A 27,135-nucleotide genomic window follows, 5' to 3' on the forward strand; every position below is an offset into this window, starting at 1 on the left:
CTGTCACAGAAACAAGGTGCTGTGCTTGACGTTAAAGTTCAGTATTCAGTTGGAAGAAATATTGATGTACTGAGTAAATTTGGATTTTTTTCCTCATGCTCCACAAATGTCAAGTGGACAAAAATATAAAATAAGAACGTGCAAATTCAAATATTGTCCAACAATACCACTTTATCAATTCTGCCACAATAAATGCATGGTCTACAATTAACATTTTTTGTTTTTAAATGTGAAACTGCACTTTAGACTCACCAGGCAGAAACTATTATATATGCAGTAACTTGATGTATATTGAATTTGGAAGGTGGATTCACCTCACATGTGTTACATTGCTGAAAAATGTTTGCCTTTATTCTCATTGCTTTGTATGCATTGTAGGTTGAGTTTTTTTCCCCTGCCCCTTTAGAATGCACAAATTTACATTCAACGTGTGGCAGTTGACATACTGGTTTTGTTCCACAGAGCATTACATTTTGCAAACACAGACTGAGATATCCTCTTGCAATGCTCTCAAGTTCCAAGTGGACTTCTTGTAGGCTGAAATCTAAACATTTTAGGCAGACACACATGGCAGTGCATGGCATTACTGTTTTTGCTTTTGTTTTTTTAATATCCTCCATTCATCCAGCCATAATAGTGTAGCATCTTTTTACTGGCGCTCTCTCCGTGGTGCTGAATCTGAGAAAATGTGAGGAAATATCAAAAACGCCATCATGTTTTGTTTTTTTTTGCTTGCCTTTTCCACCCCTCTGTTCCTTTCCCAACATCACACCCTCCACCCTCTCCCCCACCTCCATATTCTCTCCAGTACTCGCCCTTCTTCATTTGCCTTCTGACTGTGTGTGGTTTTCTCGCCTCCTCCTGGTACTCGTGTCTCTCTTCACAAGCACTTTGCTTTGTTTTTCAAGTGTTTTTGAAAAGGTTTTTTTTTTGTAACTTTTGAACGGAGAGGGTCTGTTTGCGCTTGCAAGTAGGTGCATCATCTTTCCTTGTTGTTATCCTGTGCATGGTGTGCATAGTGTGAGCGTGTGTTTGTTTGTGTGTGTGCATGCAGGTGTGTGTGTGGACAGGAGCTGCTCTCTATCCTATAAGTAGCTGGATCTTAATCCGTGATGCATATGGTAGTAAGCAATAGTCATTTCCACTATTACACCACTGATCATTTTTCTCTGTGATTATAACAAGTTACTTTGAAATGTTTATGATATATTATAATAATTCAAGCAGGTCTATTATAAATAGACATATTAAGGCAAACTATATTTGCATTGTGTAATGTACCTAATCAATTTGCACCTGCCCTATTTACATATTTGCTTTATGATTTTTCATGCAGTTTGTCCTACTTTCTGCACATATTTGAGCAATGACGTTCCAAAAAGCAAAAAGGTACCTGGGAAGATTACATGTTGTCTTGGATGATGGTTGATTTACTAGATTATCTACAGTGATTTATTTTTTTTGGTACGACTTGACATTACATTTGCATCAACATTAAATCAAATCAAACAATACGGCTGCTTCTGTACAACTGTATTGATGTAACTAGCTCTTCAAAAAGTTCATAAACAATGGCGAACAAAGTTGTTCTTTTTGTGATTTGTGTACAGTCGACCACCCCATACTTGCAGTTTGGCAAATATTTGCGCGGTGGCCCGTTGGACGAGTGATGAGTGAATTATTCTATATTTGAGATTTAACTGTAATTACACCATTTTTTTGTATGTAATGATATGAAGTTTTTACTTCTGATTTCATCGAGTGGATTTAACTATGCTACTGCTAGTTTTGGCTCTCGTACTTGTGGTTCATAGAGATTTTGTTTTTGACTTCTTACTGCTTTAGATTTGCATTCACTTAGCTTCTTCGTGTTAGTGGACTTTAGACATTTCAAGGATTGTGAGCAAGAACAGAGTGGAACAAAATGTCTTTTTTTTTATTAGCACTGTATCAATACCATTTATACATCTTCGTCTCGTATAATTGGCTGAGGTGAATAGCTCAAATTTTGAAAATGTCATCTTCTGTTTGGATTAATTTCTAAACTGAAGGAGGTCTGTCTCATGAACTAAGTCATTTGTCTGGCTGTAACGATCTCAGTACTTTCCCTCTGTCTGTGTGGATTGTTTGTTTTCCTGCATCTTAATGCAGTAAGTGTCTTAATGAAACTGTTGGCTGTTCGTTTTGTTTGCCTTTGAGATCCTCTGGCTTTTTACCATCTCCCAACTAAACAAGGAAATGTTAATACCTGCTTAACTTTGACATTTACAAATACTCAGCATCATTTAGACCAACGCCGATTTTACCTTCAGGTTCTTGAGCCCGGTCATGCACACTGTGTTGTATTTACTGTACTTTCCATATAGAAATATTGTTACAAATGTTATTCACATGGAACAGATTGATTAGAACTAGGACCAGAACTGCAGTTGATATAAAAAAAAATGTTGACACACCTCTCTTCAAATAGCAGCTTTTTGTGATAAGACCAAGAATCGTTCATTTAAAACTCTTTCCATCACTAACGTGATCTACTGTACAAACTGTCCAGCTCAACTGATTGAAACAAAACATTGTTTCGCGAGGGGATGTAAAAATAAGCAACTGCAATAATGTGATTGCCTAGAGCAGCTGTTTTTTTATTTTGAGTTAATCAGAGGCACTTTAAATGGTGGCAAGTGTATGCTGACTCTTGTGTGATTGGATTTACAATTTACAGCATGCTGAATGCTCGAAAATGTGTATGACACGATTAACCATCTCGGATATCTATTCCATTCTTAGTGCAGACCAACGGTGGACAATTCATTTTGCCCAAGGACCACGTGAGAACCTATCGTGGTTGTAGAGGGCCATGTCAACATGCTAACCTCAATAGTGTCTATAAATGTATTTATAGAAACCAGTAACATAGATGGTTTTGATAAACCGCTACTTGTGCAAAAAAAAAAAAAAAAAATCAATCAACATTTACAAAATTCAATTCTACATCATGCATCAATTTTTCTGCATTTTTAAAGTGTGCTGACATAAACGTCCGCTGCCAAGTGATGTCATCTGTTATTATTTGGGACTACCAAATCATTATCAGGGCAAAGTTCTCTTTCCCTTTCGCTGTGGAGGAAATGAGAATGTTGCTGACATGAGGAAACAAAGTGTAACTTTTAGGCTTGCTGCTCTTGCTCATGCTTGTCTCTGCCGATCACTCATCGGTACTAACTTCCATAACAACTCTCTCATTACTAACCGATGGCAAATTGCTATTAAGATAAAAGCACAGCATTCACTTAAAATGGGCTGTCACTTGTATAGCGCTTTTCTAATTTCGGTACTCAAAGCGCTTCACACTTTTACCTGAGCTTCCTACTGATGGCATACCATTAAGATCAACTGGGGGTTCAGTACTAGGATAGATTCTCAGGGTGGCTAACAGAGCAGACAGACAGGGAAAAAACGCTGTGTTTGTTATCTTTCCTTGGGGGTAACCACACCACTCTGACTTAATATTTCCTAGCTTAATCTGATACAAAGGTTTATTTTTGAAGCATCATAGCCTAACTTAATACCATGTCATTTAGCGTTCCAGAAATAGCTGACTTTTGCTGTCAGCAGCAAACAGACAGGGATGACGGAGAGGCGGGAGGGCTGTGAGGGAGCTGTGCATTCTAGTCTTCGTTGTTGGCCGGCCCGGCCAGTCCTGTCTTCTCTCTGCTTGAACTCCCTCCCCCTCCCTCCCTCTCCAATCTGCACTGCAATGAGAGAAGCGTGTGGAGGGGAATTGAAAATGTGCAAGGCTTTGTGGATGTGTGTGGCGTATGTGTTTCCGGAAGGAAAGCAGGAGAGGGCATGGGAATGACTGGAAGGAGCATCTGCGTTCCTTCCCCACATCCTTGTGGTGGCACTGTACGTATGGCTGTGAATATGCATGTGTGTGCGGATACACTGCAATGCTGACTGGGAAAAGTGGCTGGCTCGGCCCCCCCCTCCACTCTGCGATGCGTCTCGAGGAGCGTGGAGTGGAATCAGGGCCGCGCAGAGTGGGATGAAGGGCCGGAGATGCTGGGAGCCGAGAAGCGTCCGCTCCCTCTGTGCCTCGGGCTGCTTGAGTAAACTCAACCAGGGTCAGTACCGCTTTGGCCAAGAAACACGGAGCTGTCACACTCCTCTCCATCTGTCAAACGAAAAACCTTCCGCATCATGCTATCTGAATCTCAGCCTAGCTGAAGCTGTCATCCATCCATCTCCTTCTGGCATCTGACACCAAGGATGCTTGGAATTCGACAGCCTCCTCCTACAATGCAGCAAATGCAGGTATATGCTGTAATAGGAAAAAGAAGCAGCCTGTCCTGCCATTTGCCTTTCTCGCTGCATGCTGTGCTTGTCTCTCCTTCCATGCTGTTTAAAGTCCCACTTCTTCTCTCTTCTTTGCGCCTGCTCCACTTTCCATTCGCTTGTGTGGATGAGCTGGAGGCTGCATGGTGGCCTAGCAGGTGTGTTGTGTCTGAAAATTATTTCTCAAGAAGTCAATGCTTCATTGCTTCGTTTCTAATGTAAGAAAGTAGACTTCACATTTGCCAAATAGATTATTTTTACAAAAAAAAAGTTACTTTATGCCACTGCTCTGGCCTCTTACTTTAGCCATTTTTTGCCTCCAGCAGTGTTGGACAATTTTCTGTTGAGCAGCTGTGCTCTTATGCCCTGGGCTTTCTGCCCCCTCTCACTGTTGTTTGTTCATTGAAATGAGTTTGACTTTGGCACCACAGATGGGTTTATTCCGAGGCCTTTCACTGTCGGCTTCCGCACTCACTCCTCCATGTTGAAGGTAACTCAAAAAAATGAGTCATATCCAATACATTTCCATCCCAAACATCACTCATTGTGACATGTTGTCGGCTTCAATTACAACGAAAAGAATCTAGAATAGTACTACTCCTGTATGACACATACCTCCACCAGTGCTGAACTGTTAACAGAAATAGGAGAAAAATGTGGAGCACTGCAGTTGTTTTGTGTCTGACGACTCAAGCTGCAGTTTCAATTAGCAGAGTGTGCTCTGACAAGAATGAGGCTGTAGATGCCAAGTATGGCCTATAGTAAAGCAATACACAGCATAACATAAAAGTACAAGGCATTATGGACTATGTCTCGCTCATTAGCCAAAGGTCATGCCATTTTATATTTATATATATATATATATATATATATATATATATATATATATACATTCATTTTTTTCCTTAACTGAACCTCTTCAACTTTTATTACAATTCCTTTATAATTTGTTGATATTTACTTCTGCTTCCGAAATGCATATGCAAAATTTCCAACTGTCATTACGAAGAAAGTAAATCATGTCAAAAAGGAGTACCTGTTCACCTTACTCACACTGGATATTCCCTGTTTAAGTTGATGCTACAGGCTTGTGTTGCTGTGTACAGTGGCAAACGTGCTGATCCCCGCTGTATATAGAAAAGTACCTGTGGCCCAATGTGTTTGGTTTTCGTCTGTGTGCTATTAACACAAGACATTGGCTATGCATTTGTTTTGTAATAGCATTATCAATGCCTGTTGATTTATACTCTCAGGTCCTGATGCTTTTATCAATTCAAGTATCATGAGAGGCAGACTCGTCGCCATGGGCGGACCATAGTGGGCCATGCCCGCCCATCAAGTCACTTTCATTTTCCACCCCAATTTAATTTTCAAGCAGGACACCACACCATTCCCACTTCCCTAACAGTTTTAGTTGGTCTGACCGGGGGTACACACAGTTGTTCGACTGTAGTTTGGCATACACACTGAGACACATGTACTCAAATTCACCACTGACTAGACACTGCAGGCGACACGTGGACCGCTTTATTTGGGAAGCAAAAACTTGAGCTTAGTTTACAAACAGACGTATAGATCAGCTGTGAGGTTACAAGCTCCTCCTCTTTGTGGCTTAATTCTTCTCAGCATTCATCGGTCACTGAGTGGCAAATGCTTGAGAATGCTTGTGCATGATTGGTTTTACATATATTGGAACTGTGGTTGATGTTAGCATAAGTAGAGATGTCAACATAAATGTTGGTGACGATTGCTAGTAGTTTTGGGACATTCTTCAACACAATACAACTTTATTTATATAGTAGCTGAAGTTTAGTTTTCACATATTATACATTTAGACTATCACTGGCACAATGACTTTATGGCAAGTGAGGAGGTACATATTACATTAGTGTCGGCAACTGACGAGCCACGGGGAGCTGTTAACCCTTGAAGATTGATTTTCTTTTCCTTTTTTTCTGCTGGAGCCACCCGTTGAACCGGCCCTTTCAAAGTGTTTTGGATGTGGCTATTGTCCTAGCCAGAAGATCGGCAAATAATACTCGAAAAATATTGAGTATTGACTGTAAGCAGCAGTGCAGCACAAATAGAGTACGGTAGCACCAAATATATAGAGCAAAGTAAGTACCGTTTGTAGCGTCCATCAATCCATCCAGTGTCTGAGCCGCTTCTCCTCACAAGGGTCGCAGGTGAGCTGGAATTTATTTCAGCTGTCTTTGGGTTGTAGGCTGGCTACACCCTGGACTGGTTGTCAACCAATCGCAGGGCACATGAAGATAAAAAAAAAACAAACAAACATCCGCACTCTCTCTCATACCTAGGGTCCGTTTAGAGTGTTCAACCTACCTACCATGCATGTTTTTGGACTTCGGGTGTCTGTTGCATATCAATAATAATTGAGCATTCCTTGTGTCCCCCTTGAGTATGAGGTCTGGGGACAGTTTTGATGGGAGGTCTGTTGGCATGCTTGTGTATCACTGTGTGCGATTCTGCATTGGATAATCACTTCCTGCTCTAGTATGTTGAGTTCATCATTTTAAAATGTGCAGATGTTAATGTGCATACTTATGGAGTGCTTAGAGGCGACCAGTACTTTCTGAATTGATCTTTGCCCTGGTTTTGATGGCCCTCGCCGTGGCTCATTATCTTGTCGCATTGACACCAGGCTACTTAGAGTGTGATGAATCCCCATTTTGCCATGTTATTGGCTCACTGACTCATGGTTCACAATCTCACTAAATTGTTTTCCATTCCCATTAGTGGTGTCCGGTGTCGGACAGTAACAGCATATGAAGGAGAGTTCCTGAAATGTTCCAATATTAGGTACACTTGGTAAAGAAATAAATTGTTTATGCAACAATTGCACAAGAAACACTTTATATAAAACAGAACAAGCTTAATTCTGTATTACCGTATTTTCACGACCATATAGCACAATTAAAAGGCTTAAATTTTCTCCAAAGTGGATGGGGCTAACTTTCAAAACCTCTAAATGTTGTTTGATGAGCGATTTGCTTGACTGACTTGGGGGCATTTTCTGCCGACACGCTGCTTATTTAGAGGAAAGGTGGATGTGAAGGAGGATGCGAAAGGCACGCCCCCTGTAGGTATTGTAGTGCAGCAAATGAACTCTGAGCTTGCCATCATTCGACAAGCTTGACGAAGGAACTCCAACCCTTGGACACCATTGTAAACAGGGCGTTCAAAGTGTAGTTACGAGTGGCATGCGAGCGATGGATGACAGATGGCGATCACAGCTTAGCCACGTTAGCTACTAATGTGTCTGCTTGCACAACCCTCGGAGAAGCCGAAAAGATAATTGCATCACATCTAAAACCTCTCGACCTATCATAGCCCAGCTACGAAAATTCAATTATATCATCAATCCTATGTGCTCCTTTATAAACTACAAATAACCTGCTTCGTAACATGCACAGTAGCGATTCAATGTTTTGTCATTGTTTCTCAGTACTTCTTTAACAAAATAATATTGTACATTGAAATGAAAAAAAAAACGTGATTAAAGTTTCGTTATTTATTCATAATTAATTCATAACTAATATTGAATTTCATTCAATAGATAGAATTAGGGATGCACAATAACTATATGACAGGCAACTATTAGGCCAATGTCATAAAAAAGTGACATCAAATTCATCGGTCCAACATCAACAAATCTGAACCGATTACAAGAGACGCCTCCAATATACCAACATTAGTCAGGTTACTTGCTACTCTCTTATTTATCCCTTTTTTTGTTAGCAGAAGGTGACGACACTAAATTGTCTTGTCAATATCAACACTCCATTGACAAACTTCTAAAGACACAATCATTTGACTTGAATTCACTTTCCCTTTTGTCTTCTCACCATATAATGATCGTATCGTAAGAAAAACTAAAGCTATTGCTTAATTTCTCCAATGAATCTTCCCTTCGTTTTGAGGTGCTGCACAGCTTTAATGAGTTGCTTTACTCAATCTCATTAGCTTGTGGCGAGCCAAGTACTACGTAACTGGCTTTAACCTCTCGTCTCCTCTATCTGTCTCCTTGTGATGTATGGAGCCAGTTAGCAATTACTGGCCAGCACTGTACTATACTTGGCCCCCCTGGAGACCCATCCTCTCATCTGGTGTGGTGTGTGCTCGCTTCTCTTTGTATACACTCATATATTCCCTTTCTCCTTCACACCCCATAAAAACAGCGCTAAACGTACCAGGGCATAGCAATACATATAGGAAAGATAAAGCTTTCATTATATTCACCTTTTAAGGGTATCTAAAACAAACAAGAACTTTCTCCTAATCTCCACAGGGACAAGCAAGGTGAACACCGGTAATGGGGCAATATTCTCACCATTAGACTCCCAGAAATGTGTCTCTCATCACTCGGTGTACAAAGTGCATATGTGCAGATCAGATGTAATGAAGGTCAAAAGGAGTGATGCAAACTTCTTATATATGATCTGTAAATTGTTTTCAATGTTATATTTGCATATTATGTCATCCTCCTCTGAGAAGGGGAACAGTCTCAGGCACATGTAGGGTGTTGTCCGAGGTGCTAGTATGTGGGTTGGTGTTCTACCCTTGAGGCATGACTTGTGTGATAATGGGCTACAAGCGTTGCCTCATGGTGTTATATTCTCTTCACGTGCTTTTCCAGCATGCGAGCTCCTAAAATGTTAAAAATAATCGACTTACTTTTGAAAAAATAGAAAACATTTCACATTGCATAGTCGTCCTTCGTATAATATTGTTGGTATTCCTTTCAATTTTGCATGAACTGTTATTGCAAAATACAACTAGGTACATTTTTTTCGTCATTACCTTACTCTGGACACTGAATGGAATTAGTGAAGGATGGATAGTCCAGACAGTAGCTGCCGATAGCTACCCTTAAGCAATCTTCCAAATGAAAATCTCTCATGGTAGAATGGTATCATGAATAATGCAGGCAAGGAAGTAGCACATTTATTCATGTTGAAGGCTGTCTCACACTGCGACTATATGACATTGGGGGCGCGGGGGAGGGTAGGGGGGGAAGTCTGCCTTCCATTCTATTCACAAGTTTAAAACATGGTTTTGGATGTTAGCCAAGTACTCTGTTGCTTCCCAAATCCTGATTCATGTACATGTGGTCACTATCTCTTGGACACCTACTATGTTTTTTGCAAGTAGCTATATCTCCCTTTTGCTTTAATTAATCCCAAAGTAACGCCCACTACGAATAAGTCATCCTCATTGTAGCAGCTTTGACTAAATTCGGCTTGTTTACATCTCACGTTGCGTACAATGCACATGTACGATACTAATGGACGTGGCTTTGGCCAGAGCCAATAGGGGGACGATTAATGAAGTGAGACTATATTTCAAAATTTGCCAGCAGTTCTAAAACCACATTCAAACCTTCCCTTCAGTGCCGCAATCCGATTGTATGTGGATGATTTAACATCAAAGACTTAACACAGACACTGTTCACTCTTCTTTCAAGCTTCCAGCCCCAAATCGCAGCTGGCTCTTGAGTTTTGGGAGGAGCAGGCCTTGCTGCTATAAACAGTCTCTGTGTTAACAAACATGCTTGTGGACACGTGACAGTTTATTATAAGTGGCATTAATGAGAGCTGCTAAATTTGCTGGCAGATTGAGGTTGAAGTGTCAGAGCATGCTGCAGCAAATACATTTGCAGCTTCAAAACTCCCAAATGCTGTCTTAATCTTATTTTGATTGTATCATTGGGCTGCTATTGACCTGTTGCTTGTTAGCTCCGTGTATGTTATAATGATGAATGGAACGCTAAAGCTGTGATTAGAGACTTGGGAGTTACAATGTTATTGTTAGGTTTGTGATACCCTTAAAATGCATCTGCTTCAAAAATACTAAGTCGTTAACAATAATCTGGCAGAATGTCAATGTAGCACAAAACCGTTTAATCCAGCCCCACACCGTCCATAATGTGAAAATGTCATATGACGCCATTATTCACAATTTATAGATAATTTTCTATGTCTAATTCCTAATTTATCCATTTTTAAGTGAGTATCTTGTATGTATATATATATATATATATGTATGAAAGTAGTAAAGCTGTTCAAATATAAAAATAATTGATTTAAAACATATTTGAATGAGTGCTAATTGTTTGGGTACCAAGCGCTCCAATATGAAACAATGGAGTATTCCGACATTCAACAATCTCTTGCGAACAAACAGCTGAGTAAACTGTCTTTATTTATTCAAAGCTTGCTGCAGGAAGGTTTGATTTCATTTTGACGTGGTGTGCATGTGACGTGGTACCGGTAAGTCTGTTCTCGATGCTGTTTGGCTGACTCGAATGATTGAGAACTCAGACGGATTAAAGCACTGATAAATGCCCACCTTTGGTAATTATGGTATCCCTCGCAGGGCCGTTATGATTGTGAACACATAAATGTGTGATCATCTTATACTATCACACATACACAAACAATTCAAGGATGACTCCTTTTGAAATCAGGAGGCAGAAAATAATTGTTTGTTTAACTATTTTTCAATTTATTTTGAAGGGGGATTTGTAACCAATAATACCTGGAAAATCTCAGTGAATAAAATTTGAAAAAAAAAACATGAAGTCGACACACTTGATTTGCCTTTGCGGGCCACATTAAATGCTGTTGTGGGCCAGATCTGGCCCTCAGGCCTTGAGTTTGATCTGTTATGCCGTTTTGATATCCTTAACGGTTACTTTCACTTCGCCTTTTAGACGTAAAATGTGCTCGCATTAATTCCAAGAAAATTTAGTCTTCTTCTGATTAGTCTTGTTCTGGCCTCATGAGAGGATTTTCAAAACTAAGATATCTTCCCCAATTATATCTCATATGTTGCTCTGTTACTGCCACGCATCATCAATTTTAGTCCACTTCAATTCTTTTCTTTTTTTTTTTTTAATGCTGGAGCATATTCTTTTGATTTTGCAATCAAATTCTAGTTTATAATGTAGTCTGACTCTATCGCTTTACTGAAGAATATGTCTGTGTGGAGTCCTTCACAGCTTATACAACAGCTCAGCTTCGTTGACTCTTTGTAAAAATGGAAGCTTGGGAATGCTGTCATTGTGAGACCTTTTTGTTCCCTCCATCATTTCTTGCATGCCCCTACTCTCGTTTTACTTTCTTTCTTCTCACTCCCACTGTATCTGCTGCTCTTGTCCTCTAATCTGATTCAGATGCTTTGAACCTTCCATATGACACTCAGGAGATTGTCATCTTCACTATAATATTGATACTTGTGGTCTTCAATATACATTATTTGACCAACATGCCAAAAATGTTGCACATGAAATAGTTTTAAACTTTATAGGAGATGGCTTGCTGTTTGTTTTTCAAAAGATTTTAAACTATAAATTGGTCTCAGTCAGTATTCTTCCTGTGGCGCAGCGCATTCTGGGAATTGTGTCCTCTACAATATATGCTACATTAGAGTCAGTCAATTGTTCCTGCCTGACTAAGGAAACCAGCTAAACCAAACATTACAACCATGCTGTTGCAACTTTATACAAATAGTTCCCTCACACTCCATGTCACTGTACTGCCACTCAGGCACCTTGTCAAAGGAGACATTAATTTTTTTTAACAATTTAAAACAATTCCCAAGTGGCTTAATAAAATACCTGTGACTTGCTTTTGCCAAAATACCCCAAGAATCAATAATTACTGGTCACTTTACACACCTTGTTTTTTTTTTTTATCTTGCTGAAATTAGCCTGTGTTGGCGGTTGGCCCCTGCCTCAAACACAAATATCTCATATTATGCAGGTCAATCACACAGTTGCATCACAGTCTGGCAAAAATTAGAATGGCTCACTCACGCACAGCTATTATCAGAAATTAAGGATTTTAGTTGTTTGATTTCACATTTGATGAGTTGGCAAGGACTCCAAAAACCTGTTTGTTTACATTGAAATACTATAGTCAGCTTTTTTTAGATTCCGTTTTTGTGTTAAGCTGGTTTGGTCAGGGAATAAAGGTGTGACACTGCTGATTTCTCGTGTGGCGTTTAGATCTTTGCATTTGAATTGAAATTGTTAAAAGAAAAAGGAAAGAAAAATATATGTTTTTTTGTATAATATTTCTGTATGGCATAAACAGTTGGCTCTAAATAATTACATTTGGTTGGGTGCTTTACCTTCTTAATACAAAGTTTATTTCTGATTTATTTTATATGCGTGTGTGTGTGGGTGTGTGTGTGTGTGTGCTTGAGGATTCTGATGTGGGTGAGTAATGCAAAGCTGACACTGCAACATTTCTGTTGTATGCTCCGTTTAACCTTAAGTAGCCTCTTTTATGAGACGTTATCACTGGAAGAGGCAGATGGTAACAGCAAGGCCTCATGGGTATGGACAAGTTATGAGACTCCAAATACCACTGACATGATCTGCATGTCTAAAGGTGCAAAAGGTTAGCGCGTGTCAGGAAAATCCATGTGATGAATTTTACTCTCGGTTGATTTTGTGACGCATATGTTGTCTTGGTAAAGAAATAAACACACAATAAAGCTTGAGGTTGTATTGTAATGTAGAGTACTGTATACATATTTAAGTATGGCAGTGCTGGTAGTTGAGCAATCATCAAGGTTGAATATTTTAAATGTTAAATTGGAGAGTCAGCAAAAAGGTTACAGGATGTGTGTGTCATACAATGAAGGTTGCACTTTGTTCATGGAAAACCTTTTTTCAAGTAAATGTCCAATTTTGTCTTCCAGATGACTCAGGAGATGAGGAGCCAGCATCCCAATCGGACCGCAGTGAGATTCAGGGAACTTTAAAGATACTAATCAGCAAGCTTGATGACCTCAGCACATGTAATGACTTGATTGCCAAGCACGGGGCTGCCTTGCAACGTTCTCTCAGTGAACTCGAGGGCCTGAAAGTTCCTGTGGAGGGAGGGGAGAAAATCAAAGCAGTCAACGAGCGAGCCACTCTCTTCCGTATCACTTCCAATGCTATGATCAATGTGAGTATAGCCTCGCGCTAACACACACTTGTGAGTTTGCCCCACAGATGCAGAGTGAAGCATCCTGACCAACTCCATCACATCTAGTATGGGAACTGTACCGTACGGGACAGGAAGGCTCTCCAGTGTGCCATTAAAACGCCACACCACATATGTGACCTGGCATATCAAAATGAGTCGGAAGTTGCACCAGTACATTTCGAGATACAGTATAAATCAATAACGGTTCAGTAGGTCAAACTTCTACTCTATTCGTTGATTCATAGATTCCTTTTTATCAATAAAGAAGTCAGTAGTTAGCTCAAAATATAGCATAGCAATTGCTCAATACCTTGTCGTTTCCATAGATATCCCCACACACAGCTGTCAGAATATAGCTGACTATTCCCTTTTGCTAATTTTGTTCTCATTTTAATAATTCTTCGTCTTTATGGTTAGTCCTCATCCTCTTGTAGTGATTATATGAAACCGTATGGAGCACGATGTAGCAGGCTCCTTGGTCTTTCGGTTTTCTTGTCATCCACACACATGGAATTCACTGACATCCCTGTCGGCACGTTGCTCAAAGGGATTGTGTACTCATTCATATATAATGATTAATAATAATGTTATGAGTAGCGTAGTGCAATGGTTGGTATATTATTGGAAGGTTGAGAGTTTTCTCTTTTTGATTGCCAAAACCTCCTATCTAAAATATAGGTCATTGTGTATCATTTTGCTTTGCCGAGTACGTATGACAACTTTGCCGCAAAGAGAGCACAGAACATTGTCAAAGGCAGCACGGGACTACAACACATCCATTTCAAACTTCTCCCATCTGGCAGATATTACAGAAGCATCACAGCCACAACAAAAAACTAAAATACACCTTCTTCCCACATGCTGTCAGATATTTTTAAAAATCTTTTCCTTTTGGAATCCTGCTCTCGTGAACATTTAGGCTACATTGTGCACTACGTGGAGAACGAGCCTCCCTCTCTCGCTGTTCTACCAACAGTATGGCAAAGTCTTATCAAAGTTAGAAAGGCTGGATTTTTTTCTGCAGGTCCAAGTGCCCAATTCCAATTTAACTTCTATGTACAGTTTGGCAGACGTGGCTTTTGTGATATTTCCCTCAATGATCGTGAAAACTCTGACAGCAGTTGATAAACGCAGAGCCATTTGCCAGCGTAATGAGCTCCCGTCGCATTTGCCAACTCAATAATGTTTTTGCGTATTATGAAACTAAGATAAACTGCAGGATTAAATATGCAGTATCGTGTAACACAAATGTGCTTTTGTTAAAAGCTTAATTTTTTTTTTTAAATATATATAATCTGATTCAAAATATTTCTCATTTGCCTTTCTAATCAACTCTACGCACATCTGGTGATTAATGTCACCTTTACCACGACACAAAACGTAAAGCAGAATAACTGATCCATTAATGTTGGATCTTAGTAGTAGTGAGTAGCAAGTTTCTGGATGAGCATTAGTGGTTGAAGTCATGACATCCAATATGATTGTGGGTGTGTGAGAGGGTGGGTAGTAGCCAACTTCTCTCTTTCAAATTGACTCCCCCTGACTGTTAAGCGTCACAGCTTTCTGGTTTGCAGTAGCAGACGTCACTCTATGCGGACAACTACACAAGGTGTGTTGAGTCACTTCTTTAATGTTATGATTATTCTGTGATCATTTTAGTTTCTTATATTCATTGACTATGTTTTACTTTAGACTGAAAGTTCACAGATTGTCACAAACTCACAATGTTCGCTACACAGATCTTGTGATTTGATAAAAAAAAAAAACTGACCACAGTCATTTCCAGAAGGGAATTGTACCAAAAGCTGTTGGGATATCATCCTTCTTTTTTTTTTTTGCCAACAAGTTAAGGGAAGTTCAACCAACTGGATAAATCATAAAACAAGCCCCCCTGGATTGTCCAAACTATTATAATGCCATTAAGTTTACTAAGAATGTGCTTTTGACAAGAGGTCAGTGCTAGGGCAAACTCCCTGTGGTCATTTTACTTTCAAATATTTTAATGGCTCTCTGGAGGGGGAAGCGTCTTAGATTACGGAATGCAGGGACTCCTGCAACCATGGCGGTGGTCTTCCAAGTGCCGCTCTTAGAGAAATGGCGCCAATGCCTGTAGATGTGCTGTGATCTCTGACTATGGATGTCAGCCTTGTCCATTTCGGTGTGATGTAACTTCCCACCTATGTCACACGTGCATGGGTGTGTATGTACTACACGTGTGTGTGCTGACTGACTGACAGGAGTTGTTCCCAGTTCCGTGGGTCTTTAAATGTCAAAAGAGTGTCATATTTTCATACCAGCAGCATCAGTTCCGGTATCCACTGGTTTTAGCCTTTATTAACCCCGTTCTCCATCACCACCGGACGTCACATGCAGTCTGCTCTCGGACTGGGGACTCAGCAGTAAAAATGTGGAACTAGCGTATGGTTTTTAAATGAGTGTTGGTTTCATAGTCATGTCTGAGGAAGTGAACTGCAAATTCAAACGTAGGTCTAGCGTTTAAATGGAGCGATGGCACCAGTGGTTGAGACACTTCATGTTTGAGCGCTGAAGGTAAGGGCGAATGGCATTACATAATGGTAAGACTTTCAGATTTCTGCATGTTCAACAAAATTGTTTTCTGACTTATACTATTTTTTGGGGGACATTGAACATGAAAATGAATTGATTTTAGCTGACATAGTGTCAAAAAATGATTGTCATGAAAAACATTGCAAAATTTAATCGACTCCTTTTGAAACTTTGTTCAAATAGTAGTTAATGGATTTGTCACTTTGTAGTGTCTTACTTTTTACTGTCTTTACTTTTATTGAGTGATGGCTACTTGTTTGTTAGCATGTATACTTTGAGTGAAACACCTGAAGTATGGTTTTATGAATGCAGATTATGGATAACGTTGAACCCACATTTTAGTAATCAGCAAATGTGTGTTTTGTGTTTATTTGATGTAAATGCCCCATCATGCAGAACAACAATGAAAAGTTCCTTCAACACTACAGAACTGCTGAGTTGCAATACAGGAGAGTCTCCTTCCAGGGCCCCTTCTTGTTTAGTGACTGTCACGTGACATTTTCCTCTTACATGTCAGCTTACATGAGTTCTGCGGTTCATTTACTTTTGTGCTTACTGTGTGGCAGGAACATCAGGCATACGATGCAGTGCCAACAAATGCTGACAATTCGTTTTCTGTGTGATCTAAAGTAACCTCTTCGGATCAGCAGTCAGAGCACAGCAGGAATAATGATGCCCCCTCTTGACTCAAAAGTCCTCTGCCATGCAATCAGAGTGAAAGTGTAGCTCATCACTCACTCTTTTCCCTTTTGTCTACAATATGCTTGGAGTAACGTGAACAGAGACCAAAAAGCCATCGCTCCTTTAAGGTGCTTTATATTTACAGCGAAATGTCTTCTCCCAGATGAGCAGTGAGCAGCAACCATATCGCGTCTGCGAGTGAATTCAGATCTTGTGTCAATGAAAAAGATTGGAAATGAACTTTTTTTTCTCATTTTTTTTTTAAAATCATATCAAGAAGAAAGGTTGTACTGGACTACAAGTCCAAGCAAATTGACAAATGTGTGGCTGTGATTCCCCAGGCGTGTCGAGATTTCCTTGACCTGGCTGAAACTCACAGTAAGCGGTGGCAGCGGGCACTGCAATATGAGCGAGAGCAGCGTACCCACCTGGAAGAGACCATCGAGCAGCTAGCTAAGCAGCACAACAGTCTGGAGCGAGCGTGGAGAGCGGCACCTACGCTTTCATCCAGCCGCCCCAGTGCCCCGTCCAACAAGAAGGGTGAGCATGAGTGGCGTGGTTCTTTTTCACTTCACTGCATTAAGGTCATGTGATTCCAGTGTCACGCTTATGTCCAAACCCCATCTTGTATACTTGTGTGTTGCGTGTGTTTGTACTGTACTGTATGTCCTTCTGATAGAAGGGAGTGAGAGGCCACTCAAAGGAGAGGCGAGTGATGAAGATGAGGACACTGAGTACTTTGATGCCATGGAGGATTCCCCAGCATTTATCACAGTGACTGCCGCTGACAACACTCAGCACAGGTCTGAATATCCCTGAATGTGTTCCTTACTAATATATCTCAATGAGTGTATTCACAGAATTTCAGGTCAATTTTGCTTGCCACTTGGTTACTGTCAAATCTATTGTGAATGGCATTGGGCCTTTTTTGTGTCTGTTCCAGGCGATCTCAGAGTAGTTTGAGTGGAGCAAGCGGAGGCAATTCCTACGACTGGAACCAGGACGACCATGTTAGTGTTGTTTCTTACCAAGAGTCTGACTGTGGAGCTGTGACACTTATAATCCACTGCTCAGAGTTGCTGGAATTTTATCATTATGGCTCATTGCTTTTTGCTCACCCAAGTAAACCGACATTCACTGCTCACACATTGGGACTTCTGGCCTGATTTGGGAGACTGCTTGTTCACTGTAGCACAGATTGCACGTTTTGTTTTTGGGTGTGTTGTATGTGATCCACTAAGCTGTGATCTTTTACTACAATCCCAAACATCAGGCTCTCACGCTACCAGATTGGGCACGCTGTTGGCAACAGATGTAAAAGTCATGTAGACCACTGTATCGAAAAAAGTGGGGGTTTTTTGACCGTTGAAAGTTTGGGAGAGCACCACAAGTGCAAATTGAACGGATTATTGCATTACATAGAATAAGCCCATTGCTCTGAAAATTATTGTGAAACCAGCAAGCGTGTAAAAGATGTTTTTTGTTTGATTTAACTGGAACAGAAAATCTGTGCTTGCACTGTCTCCACTCCTTTGAACAATGCTTTTTCTTTTTGTCAGTTTTTCTGCTAAAAACAAACCACAAATTATAGCCGCAGCCTCCTCTTTATCCACCGTGTTTGTTTACTCTAAAGTCACGTTTACCATTTAACTTGGGCATATTCATGAAACAAATCAGTTTGTGTGTGATATTGATTTTGCCACGTGGGCTGCACACCGCACACTGTACGTTCAAAACTGTTATACCCGTCACGTTCGGGTTCTCTCAGATTTTGGAAGTCTGTCAACAATTTTCAAATATTGCCCTTTGAGCCAGCCAGGCTTTAGTAGTTTCAGTTTTGGCATTTGTTTATGTCAGGTTACGTGGAGGTTGAGGAAGAGGAGGACCCAAAAATACAGGGAAGCCAGGCAGGGGAAACTTAAATGGTATTTAATTTAAAAAAAAAAGTACAAAACAAATAGGCACAACAAAATGCAAGGACTCGACTTAACTGAAAATAAAGCAAGGCAGGCAGGAGGACAACTGCCGTAGACACTGACTTGGACAGCTGACAAGGGCAACGCACCGACAAGAACCGAACGTAAACAGGGAACTAACTACAAACAAATTGACGAGACAACGAGGAGCACCTGGACAAGACACAAAGGGTTGGAAGGACCTGATTGGTCAACACTGGGGCTTGAATAGACGAACACAGGTGGACATAATGAACTTGACAAGACACACCAAACACGAGGAAAAAACATGTAACTAAATACTAAACCAAGAACCACAAATACAGATCATGACAGTTTGCGTGAGCAATCAAGTTTTCACCTGTGTTTGCATATGCAAAGGTTTGTGTATCAGGCTTGCTACCACTTAATTGTCGCCCCTGTGACATTCACGATAAATGTTTGCATGATTATATTTCTTAATTATCTGTAGCAGCATCTGCTCTCTCACCCCTATTGCTGCTTCTTTTTAATCACCAACTTGTCTTCTGCTTCTTCTCACTTGCTCATTCACTGATTTTTTTTTTTTTTTTTTTTTTTTTTTTTTTTTTCTGCTGCCAAGTTTTACCTTGTCAAACTTGCATGTAGTCCACGACTTTCATTTATGTCCACAGATGTCTCCAAGCTATAACGATGTGTCAGGGAAGGAGCTGCAGCCACGCAGACAACGGCGGACTCATGTCCCTGACAAGCCCAACTACTCCCTTAATTTGTGGAGCATCATGAAGAACTGTATCGGCAAGGAGCTCTCCAAAATTCCCATGCCTGTAAGTGAGCATTGCTTGCTCTATTCCTGAGCGTTGTAGCCTTGCTTCAACAATTTTTAAGTGTTGGCTATCTTACCCTCTGCATCTGCAGGTGAACTTCAATGAGCCTCTGTCAATGCTGCAGCGTCTCACTGAAGATTTGGAGTATCATGAGCTTCTGGATAAGGCAGCGCATTGCGACTCCTCGCTGGAGCAGATGTGTTTGGTTGCTGCTTTCTCCGTGTCTTCTTACTCCACGACTGTCCACAGGACAGCCAAACCTTTCAACCCACTTTTGGGGGAGACCTACGAGCTTGATCGCCTCGAGGAGTTTGGCTACCGCTCACTGTGTGAGCAGGTAAAAGCACACCGACACCCATATTTAGTTTACGGCGGCAAACTGCATATTTTGGGCTCTAAATGGTACATGTCATTTAGTCTGTTTTTATCCATTCTTCTAAGGTGAGCCATCACCCACCTGCGGCTGCCCATCATGTGATTTCCCAACGAGGCTGGACCTTGTGGCAGGAAATTACAATTGCCAGCAAGTTCCGTGGAAAATACCTCTCCATAATGCCGCTGGGTAAGACATTTCTTCCTTGCTGCCTGGAAAATCCTCAGTTCAAACAAATGCTTATTCTTACGAACCAAAGAGCATCAATTGCTAAATTGTGCATGAACTGCAAGCTAAGAGACTCCTTTACTACTCTTCAGAGTTTGACCGCCGCAGCTTCCTCCTGCACATGTGATAGCCAGCGGATAGGGAAAATAAACAGGATTTCTTTGTGACACTTTTGACAGAAACATAAAATATGGAATTAAGGGGAGTTGATTATTCCAGTCCAATGATTGGAGGAAGTGGTATTTGCATGCTTCTGGGGAGGTGTCCTGTATCAGAAAACACTTGCAATTTGTCACAATTGTTTATGATCAAATGTTAGCATTCTTCCAGGCTTAGTTGGTGTATGGGCTAGGTGAGAATGAATAACTTCTGTGCAGTCCTTAAATGTGTGATAACATATTTTGGAGGTGGACACTGTTTATAGACTTACAGCTTTAAACCAAATCATCATAATATGCTAACACTCATCGATTGTTGTTGTCGTTTTACATCCCCAGGTACAATTCATCTGCAATTCCACTCTAGTGGCAACCACTATGTGTGGAGAAAAGTCACGTCCACAGTGCACAACATCATTGTGGGCAAGCTGTGGATTGACCAGGTCTGTTTACAAGCACTTCTCATCGATTCATCCATACATCCAAGGCCCGAGCAATTTTATTAACATTTAGTGTAGCCTGCCGTTCACAAATGGGAACTCATCATTTCTCTACGTGATTTCTCTGTATTAATATTCATTGATCTGTCACGTCGAAATAATGTAGTTTTACGATGTGTATGCATAGGCACGTGTTTTCATTATCACCTTCTGTGTATTATTCGCTTTTACATTGTGTCAATTGCATCCCACTTTCATGTGTGTGTTCCTGTCTGTGTGTGCAGTCAGGGGACATTGAGATAGTGAATCACAGGACCAAAGAGACCTGCCAACTGAAATTCTCTCCATACAGTTATTTCTCCAGAGAAGTTCCTCGTAAGGTAAATCTTCCTTGCCAACACCACTCGTAGAATGGTGTCTCCCTATGCCTTTTTATGCTGAAACTTGTTTAATGTGCACCGAGGGAGTTTAAAATACTCCCTTAATGGTTGTTTGTATCGTGATATTTATATATTTATCGAGAATGCACTGTGATAGATCGCAGTTTGTGAGAGCAACTAAAAAAAAAAAAAAGCACAGAACAAAAACACAACAATAGATGGATAACATGGTTTATAACCACTTCCACATAGTAGTCCGTAAAGGGGGAACTGTGCTGTGACCTGCGAGGGAAGAATGTAACGAGTAGAAAGCAAGACAGGACGGGTTAGTGAGCCTCTCAATGCTACCAGTGTGTAGTGGGAGTGGCTATGTGGTCCCTAAATTCTGACGGTCCTCTGGAGTCCGGGGAGTTCATCATAAATTCTGTCACTGTGAGTGGCCCCATTTCACGCATCTACCTCCCACAGGCGTGTCTACAAAGATATTAGTGCGTTGACACCGTCATACATGCATGTAATTGTCTGGTGTATGGGCTAGCTGAGTCAGTACATCTGCTACGTGAGGTTTCAACCTCACTCAACCGGAAGAGATCAATAGAACACCACTCACTCCTAGGAACCAAGGACCCGACTGAGTCGACAGGCGCATGACACTGGGACCAACCAGTTCCCCAAAGCCAATCACCGCTCTGCCATTACGCTAAAGAGAGCAAGAAGTCCCCCAACCCGTCAGTGGGGCCACACACCACCTAAGAGTGGTAATAGTCTGCAACTGGCAAACCAGTCGCCCCACGGCAAATTGAAAAGAGGAGGGGAGACAAGATGCGAACAACATTATACATAGCGTAGTAACTGGAGTGATGATTTTGTGACGCCTACTGGAGAATACTGACCGCTTTATTTGAAATTTGAAAATATCACTGGTCATACTGCACATTGCGTAAAATAACAATTATTATTCGTTGAGCTTTTTACAGGGAGATTTGATGCAGCTCTTGTATTGAAACTATGTATTTGTTCATAGTAAGGTCTACTGAGTGTAATTCCATTAAATTTTTACTGATATCACTGCATGACTTGATCTACTTGCCTTACCTCGGTCTGGTATTTATACACTTCAAAAGTGAAATGCATGTTTTCGTCATTCCAGGTGACAGGTGTTGTGGCTGACAGTGTTGGCCAGGCTCATTACATCCTGTCTGGGACGTGGGACGAGAAAATTGAGAGTGCCAAGATCATTCAGAGCAGCCGAGGTGGTAGTGGCTCAGAAGGCAAGCAGAAGACCATCTACCAGACCTTGTCCCCCAAATTATTGTGGAAGAAGTATTCTCTCCCGTAAGAGCATGTCTCATGAGCCTCAAGCTGCATGCACACTTTTATTTTCACAGCTGTTGTGAAAGTCTGAATCTTCACTTTTAGTGACTAATTTAATGCTTTCTATTCTTCACCCAGAGAGAATGCTGAGAACATGTACTATTTCTCAGCGCTGGCGCTGACTCTGAACGAGCCGGATGATGCAGTTGGTCTGACCGACAGTCGTCTGAGACCAGACCAAAGGCTGATGGAAGATGGTCGATGGGATGAAGCCAATTCAGAGAAACAAAGGTTAGAAGAGAAACAAAGAGCTGTGAGGAGGAGGAGAGAAGCGGAGGCCTCAGATGCTTTGGATGAAGGTACGAAAAAAAAAGTTAGCAGGGCTCTGATAGGTGGAGAGACTACAATTAAAAAATAAATACATAAAAACACGTGATGAAAAAAATCTAACTATTACAACCCTGAAACATACATTTAAATTTCCAGCAGTAGTATAATGTGTAAAAAAAAAATAAAATAAAATAAAAATAATAATACAATAAATGGGAACTCCAGCTGACAGTGTGTGAACTTTGACTCAACCAAAAGTTGAGATGTTTTTTTTAAATTTTTTGGGGCTTAATTAAATCATCGAAGTGAATGTTTTGCTCTACCATGCTCACTTCTCATGTATTGTAGATACCTACTACACATGTCAAACTTTTATCGGAACTGCGCCAAAAATAGGATAACACACATGAGAGAAACAACTTTACTCATGATTAACTGCAGTAATTTTTCCTGCTCATCTAAAAATAGATGGTTGCATTTGGAAATAGTTTGTGTGTGTGTGTGATGGGTAGATTTTATTGATGTATCCATGACTTGTCTTTTTTCCCCTCCCTCTACTGGTGGTCAGAATGTGATAATGACTCTGGTGAGTGGGGGTTACTCTGTGCCCTCTGTTGATGCACACACATACATGGACATCTTCTGTGTGTTTTCTTTGTGTTCCGCCATTGTTGGACCTGCATGATGTCTCCTTTCATGTCTCCCTCTGACAAATGAATCAGGAAAAAAAGATTTTTTTTTTCCTGTGTACATGTGATAGGTTTAGATCAAACTATTTAGATCTGCACAGTATAATCTAATTACCTCTGTGTGAGCAAGGTAAACTTAATCCAAGTTATGTTTAGTGTTTTTTTTTTCTTGAAGAGGAAGTCAAGTAAAAAAAATATTTGCAATAATTTCCATCTGCCCTTGTCAGTCTAGGCACGGTATTCTTATTAATATTGCAATAGTGGAATGTGAATTAAGCATAAAAATGCACCCATTTTTATCTCTTGGCGTGGCCATTTTTCCTTATACTGCCACTCAGCGGCACAAGGCAAAAATGGGGCCGTCACGGCTCGCCCGTTTTCTAGGTTTGGTCAAATGCGCAAGATGAGCCCATTGGACGGCGCTGTGGTGTCATTTTCAGTTGACAGCAAGTGGCAGTAAAATGCTGCTTCAGTCGTATTCTACAAGCACATTTTTAATCAGAATACTGTGTTTAGACTAGCTGGGATGCATAGAGAATACTATTGTATGCAAAATGTTTAACTTGATTTAGCCTTTAATGAGAGCTAAAGGAGATTGCTGCATTAGCATTAATCCCAGCTGGCTATTGATCTACTAAGTTCTTGTTTTGCACACTTGAATACCATTCAAACCGTTCACTGCAACATGAAGCTGGTTCACATTTGGAGCATTCCCAAATGCAGCACAGCGACTGATTGCTTCTCGTATACATAGTCATAATGTATGTATGGAGGACATTGCCTGCAGGTGTGGTTTCTTGACCATGGTGTGATTTGATGACAGCAGCTGCATTACACACTCCGATCTTTTCGACAGGTCGTGAATACGAAGGCTACCAACCGCTGTGGTTTCGGAAAAGGAGGGACTCTGTCACTGGAGAGACAAACTTTGTGTACAAAGGGGGCTACTGGGAGGCTAAGGAGAGACAGGACTGGACCATGTGTCCCAATATATTCTAACACAGGACGCTTCCCCCGCATCAGAACCTCAGGAGACACGGAGTTGCTCGGCCTCGGCTCCTTCAGCAGTGTGGTGTAGCAGGCTTATGAGCACTGTGTGGAGCTTTGTGAGCATAAGAAGGTGAATGTGACACACACTCTTTGTACCTCCAAAATAGACACGCTCACTGCTTTATAGATGGAAACTATGATGGGTTCCCTATCCCACTGTGTGGATTGTGTGATGCTGTTGGAGGTGTAACATCACACAATAAAGGCACCTGATGAAGTACGTTACCATTGCACTTTTTAGCATAGCAAGATTGATACCGCAATGTCAGTTTTCAAATTCCAGCAAGCATCGTTTTGTCAACCTAAAATGAGTTTTCTGTTCACTTTCTGACTTTGAGTTTTAATGAGCGCTCATCTAATGCACCTGCATAAGGAATTGGTTGGGTGTTTCTTTTTTTGTAGTCAATAAACAGGTTACAACAGGTTTTAATCGCATTTTAATTTTTGATTTGAGCTATGCACAGAAACCGCTGTTACCATATAATGAAATGTCATGATTATTTTCACAGTGATGTGCTTTACTGGCCAGGTTTATTAACATTTTTCTTCATTACTTTCAATTATGAGTTCAGTGCCACAGTAGGATAGTGAATTTCCTTTAGTTGTAAGAAACGTGTTGCCAATGTGGCATTATGACATACCTTAATGAAAAATTTAATAAGAATAATTATTGGAGGTGAATAAAGAATATAATTGCTTAAATGATGGATGAATTTAAACTAGCAGAAATTGTACATCTTTTTAAAATCTGTATTTTTTAAACTTGTTTCATCTTATGTGTTGACTTGCAAACAGTGAGACTTCATCGGAATCCTGCATTTCATTTCCTGCGCATTCAATTACTATTTCATTCTCTTTAGAGCCGGCTAATATGCGCCTGTCCTCACAAGTATTTAGTAGCTAAGTGAAGAAAACGGGCTCGATTTTATAGTCCCTTGAGTAATCTTATCTGTTCTTACTAAATTTCCTGCGTTTATAGGAACAAATAATAGCCACCTTCCCGCTGAATGACCGCCGCTGCATTCAAATGTATCACTTTCAGCGCTCAGATTGTTCACGAGGGCTCTCCATTGTTCGGCGTGCATCTCTGCGTATGCGTAAAGAACTCGCCAAGACAAGTTGGCAATCTTCCTGGAAAACAGTTTGAATCTAACACAAGTTTCCATCAAAATCATGTCATGAATTAATTGCAAGTATTCTTCAAAGCAGTTCAGGCTGTTGTCAATCCCATTCGTAGATTGAATATTGTGTTGAAATGCATCCATCTCAGAGCTGACTTGACACTGTTCACTGAGCATGATTCAACTTATCTTTGTGTTCCTGTTGATAAGAAATGTACTTTCTCCCGTCTTTTGGTGCTCTCCCACAGCATGACATAGCACACCTTGTCAGTTCAGTACTAACACAAATTCAATCCACTTGCTCGTCCACCTCCTCGGTGTTAACTTTACTATATACTGTAGTTGATTCCATTGGCACTGTGTGAGTCTACAGCCACTGCAGAAAAGAACAGGGCTGGTTCCTGTCAGCAGAAGCCACAGAGGGCTTTGCTCCACGCCCGTCACAGTTCCAATGTGCAGTCCGCAGTGTTAGTACAATGATCTGAGATCAGTTTTTCAAGGTACCTTTGCCTTTAATTGACTGACCTGTGCACTACACAACTCGTGACGAGCTTTGGAAACGTTATTTTATTTTTTTTTAGTTGTTGGTAGGAATGCAGATTTTAAAGGTTAGAGGTACTGTATGTTCTCTTTGGTCGATTTGTGTGAATATTTTGTGATAAGAAAATTATAATGTAAAATAAAGTCCTATGAGATTTAAGTCTGTACAGCATATTTTAAATGTGGTTGTAAATTAGCATTGCAACTGCAAATAGTCTCCACAATGATCTGAGAAAACTTGGAGGCACACTAATTTGGTTAAGTAGCCTAATTAATGCTTATAGACCCCAAATCACAGAAAAGGGCCGTTATTTTTTTTTTCAATAAAAATCCCATGATAAGAGCATATCTGCCACTGTGTATGATATCGTGCTCATTCTACTGATTTGAGCAGCACTGTGCTACCTTTTACATCAGGGGGAAAAAAAGGACAGATGTTGAGCAGCTAACAGTTTTAGCTTTAGTGTTTCCCAATCGATGAACTGTGATAACTGTTTACACAGCTGGATAGTCCCATTCCTGTGAAGTTTTATCAATCAAAACGATAGCATGTAATTTTTTTTCAAAAGACATTTCGGGACAGCACAAGTGCCTGCCGATCCTCAGATTTATGGCAAAATAACCCCCTGACAAAGAAGCAAGTAATATAGATTCTGATGAATGTTTAAATTCATGATCCATAAACAAAACAAGGATGTAAACAAGGTATTTTATGTACTGCTTTTAATAATTGGATGTATTACATCTAAAGCTACCGACAGAAACATTTGCCAATGTTCCCTGCTTTTGATAACTTTTCCATCACTGACTTTACATGTAATTCATACGTTTGTCCAAGTTTTTGAATAATTTAAACACCAAGTTAGATAAATTGTTGTCCGTTAAAAGCAGAGATGGTGAACACTCAATCCGTAGGACAGTATTTCATGAAGCTCAACATGCCTTTTGAAATTGACTATTTCTTAACATGTAAAACCTCAAATGTACGCCCAATTCCCCAAAAGTACATTCCTTGCACTGCAACTGGCTGACGACCAGAGCTGGGTTAAGCCCGCCTCTCAATTTGGGTGGGCTCCAGCTCACCCTTGACCCGAGAGAAGATAAATGGAAGGATAGATGTAGCACACAATTGGTAGGTAATAATCTGAATTGTTTTTAGTATGACGCT

The 27,135-nt window shown here is 40.5% G+C and overlaps 1 protein-coding gene across 3 annotated transcripts in view; it reads left to right on the top strand.

Moving 5' to 3' along the window:
* osbp2b (oxysterol binding protein 2b) overlaps nucleotides 1–24,730 on the top strand; it is a 35,775-nt gene extending 11,045 nt beyond the window's left edge. The window contains exons 1-13 of one of the 3 annotated variants that reach the window (XM_088297910.1): nucleotides 3,878–4,121; nucleotides 13,063–13,313; nucleotides 16,925–17,123; nucleotides 17,263–17,386; nucleotides 17,527–17,593; nucleotides 19,192–19,344; nucleotides 19,436–19,681; nucleotides 19,786–19,906; nucleotides 20,443–20,546; nucleotides 20,828–20,923; nucleotides 22,074–22,258; nucleotides 22,376–22,596; nucleotides 24,113–24,730. In XM_088297910.1, the coding sequence (XP_088154036.1) occupies nucleotides 3,926–4,121; nucleotides 13,063–13,313; nucleotides 16,925–17,123; nucleotides 17,263–17,386; nucleotides 17,527–17,593; nucleotides 19,192–19,344; nucleotides 19,436–19,681; nucleotides 19,786–19,906; nucleotides 20,443–20,546; nucleotides 20,828–20,923; nucleotides 22,074–22,258; nucleotides 22,376–22,596; nucleotides 24,113–24,255 (2,106 nt within the window). In that variant the 5' untranslated portion in view covers nucleotides 3,878–3,925 and the 3' untranslated portion in view covers nucleotides 24,256–24,730. Of the gene's footprint in view, nucleotides 1–3,877; nucleotides 4,122–13,062; nucleotides 13,314–16,924; nucleotides 17,124–17,262; nucleotides 17,387–17,526; nucleotides 17,594–19,191; nucleotides 19,345–19,435; nucleotides 19,682–19,785; nucleotides 19,907–20,442; nucleotides 20,547–20,827; nucleotides 20,924–22,073; nucleotides 22,259–22,375; nucleotides 22,597–24,112 lie in introns of those variants that run through there. The other 2 variants (XM_088297890.1, XM_088297901.1) reach the window with 2 other exon arrangements.
* Nucleotides 24,731–27,135: the final 2,405 nt, after the last annotated feature.

This window comes from Idiotropiscis lumnitzeri, chromosome 1 (assembly GCF_059441095.1).
Source record: "Idiotropiscis lumnitzeri isolate Australia: NSW breed Sydney's pygmy pipehorse chromosome 1, RoL_Ilum_1.0, whole genome shotgun sequence".
Classification (NCBI taxonomy): domain Eukaryota; kingdom Metazoa; phylum Chordata; class Actinopteri; order Syngnathiformes; family Syngnathidae; genus Idiotropiscis; species Idiotropiscis lumnitzeri.